Below are 1,392 nucleotides of genomic sequence, written 5' to 3'. Positions count from 1 at the left end.
CGCCAGCTCGGAGGAGGACGCGACGGCGATGGTGAGGCGGCGAGCCCGCCTGAGGGTTTGCAGCACCGTTTTGAGCCCATCGAGGGCGACGGCGACGGCGACGGAGCGGGTCGATCTTCGACGGCGATGGCAAGAGGGCGAGGGCGACCAGCGCCGGCTCGAGCCCACCGATGGAGAGGGCGACCAGCGCCGGCTCAAGCCCACCGAAGGCGAGGGCTATGGATCGTGGAGGCGACGTCGAAGTCGAGGAAGACAGCGTGCGGATCGGGGGGCGTGCGGACGGAGTGGAGGGGAGGGCGAGGGGGAGGCGGAGAGGAGGAGGACTGGAGGAGACGGAGAGGAGTGGGAGATCGAGAGGAGGGGGAGGGCGAGAGTAGAGATATATACGCTTCAGATCACGTTGTTCCGGTAAACCGTATCTATCGATCGATCAACATGCATCGATCAGTTACCTGCATGCGCCCCAGCACGCCATGGCCCGCCACCAAACGAACTGCCACTGGGCCATCGAATTGCTCGAAGCCGCTGCCATCTTCGTCGCCGGGATCGCGATCGCCGCCGTGGCCGCCGTCGGCTTCCTGAGGAACGGCGGCATAGCCTTCCTTTCCCTGAGCGGGCTGCCTACCGTCATCTTCTTCGCCATCGGCTTCCGTTTAAGCTCGGCCGCTCTTCGGAATAGGAGATCCGCGTCGCGTCTCGAGGTCGAAGGCGACAAGGAGGATGGAACGTTGCGTGGGATTGCTGCTGGCCATGGCCCCCAACGGCACCACTACCGCGGCTCCATTCAGCTTCCGGCCATTGTCATCGCCCAGCTCGGGGAATTGTCGCATAACAAGGTTGGAGGCGGCGGCGTCGGCGAGGAGTGCGCCATCTGCCTCTGCAAGATCGGGAACGACGGCGTGCCGACGAGGCAGCTACCGGTGTGCCGGCACGTCCTCTACAGGGATTCCATTGAGCAGTGGTTGCGCGTCCACCGACGCGTCCAATCTGCCGGTGCAAGGTGCCCAGATGACTTATTTTTTTGTCAGACTCGTATTTGTGGATAGCCTATTGTATATCATATAGATATCTTCGATACACGCAACATAGATACATTTATCATGCATTTGTAATAGAGTATTACTTTTTTCAGATTTGCTACTTGTACAAGGTAATTTAGATTTTGTTTGTATGTGACGTTTTCTAGCCCTTAGATGCGCTTCGTGATTTTTACTGTGGTTTGTTCATCCCCGAGCCTTTAGCTGATGCGGCATGCCCGCGCCTTCAATTCACAAGTACGATCAGCTCACACAATATATAATATTTTGGTGTTGTTTTGTAGGAACCCAAGTCTATTAATTATATTGCTGTACATGTTTGTATTAAAAGGCCCCAAACATGTACATGAATTTC

General features: G+C 56.8%; 1 protein-coding gene across 1 annotated transcript; it reads left to right on the top strand.

Moving 5' to 3' along the window:
- Nucleotides 1-473: 473 nt before the first annotated feature.
- LOC112890334 lies at nucleotides 474-1,046 on the top strand. Its single transcript, XM_025957241.1, has one exon. The coding sequence runs from the start codon at nucleotides 474-476 to the stop codon at nucleotides 1,044-1,046; it is 573 nt and encodes a 190-aa protein (XP_025813026.1).
- The last annotated feature ends 346 nt before the right edge of the window (nucleotides 1,047-1,392 follow it).

This window comes from Panicum hallii, chromosome 4, assembly GCF_002211085.1.
Source record: "Panicum hallii strain FIL2 chromosome 4, PHallii_v3.1, whole genome shotgun sequence".
Lineage (NCBI taxonomy): Eukaryota > Viridiplantae > Streptophyta > Magnoliopsida > Poales > Poaceae > Panicum > Panicum hallii.
Note: the sequence above shows the minus strand (reverse complement) of the source record. Positions and strands in the feature narration are given on the sequence as shown.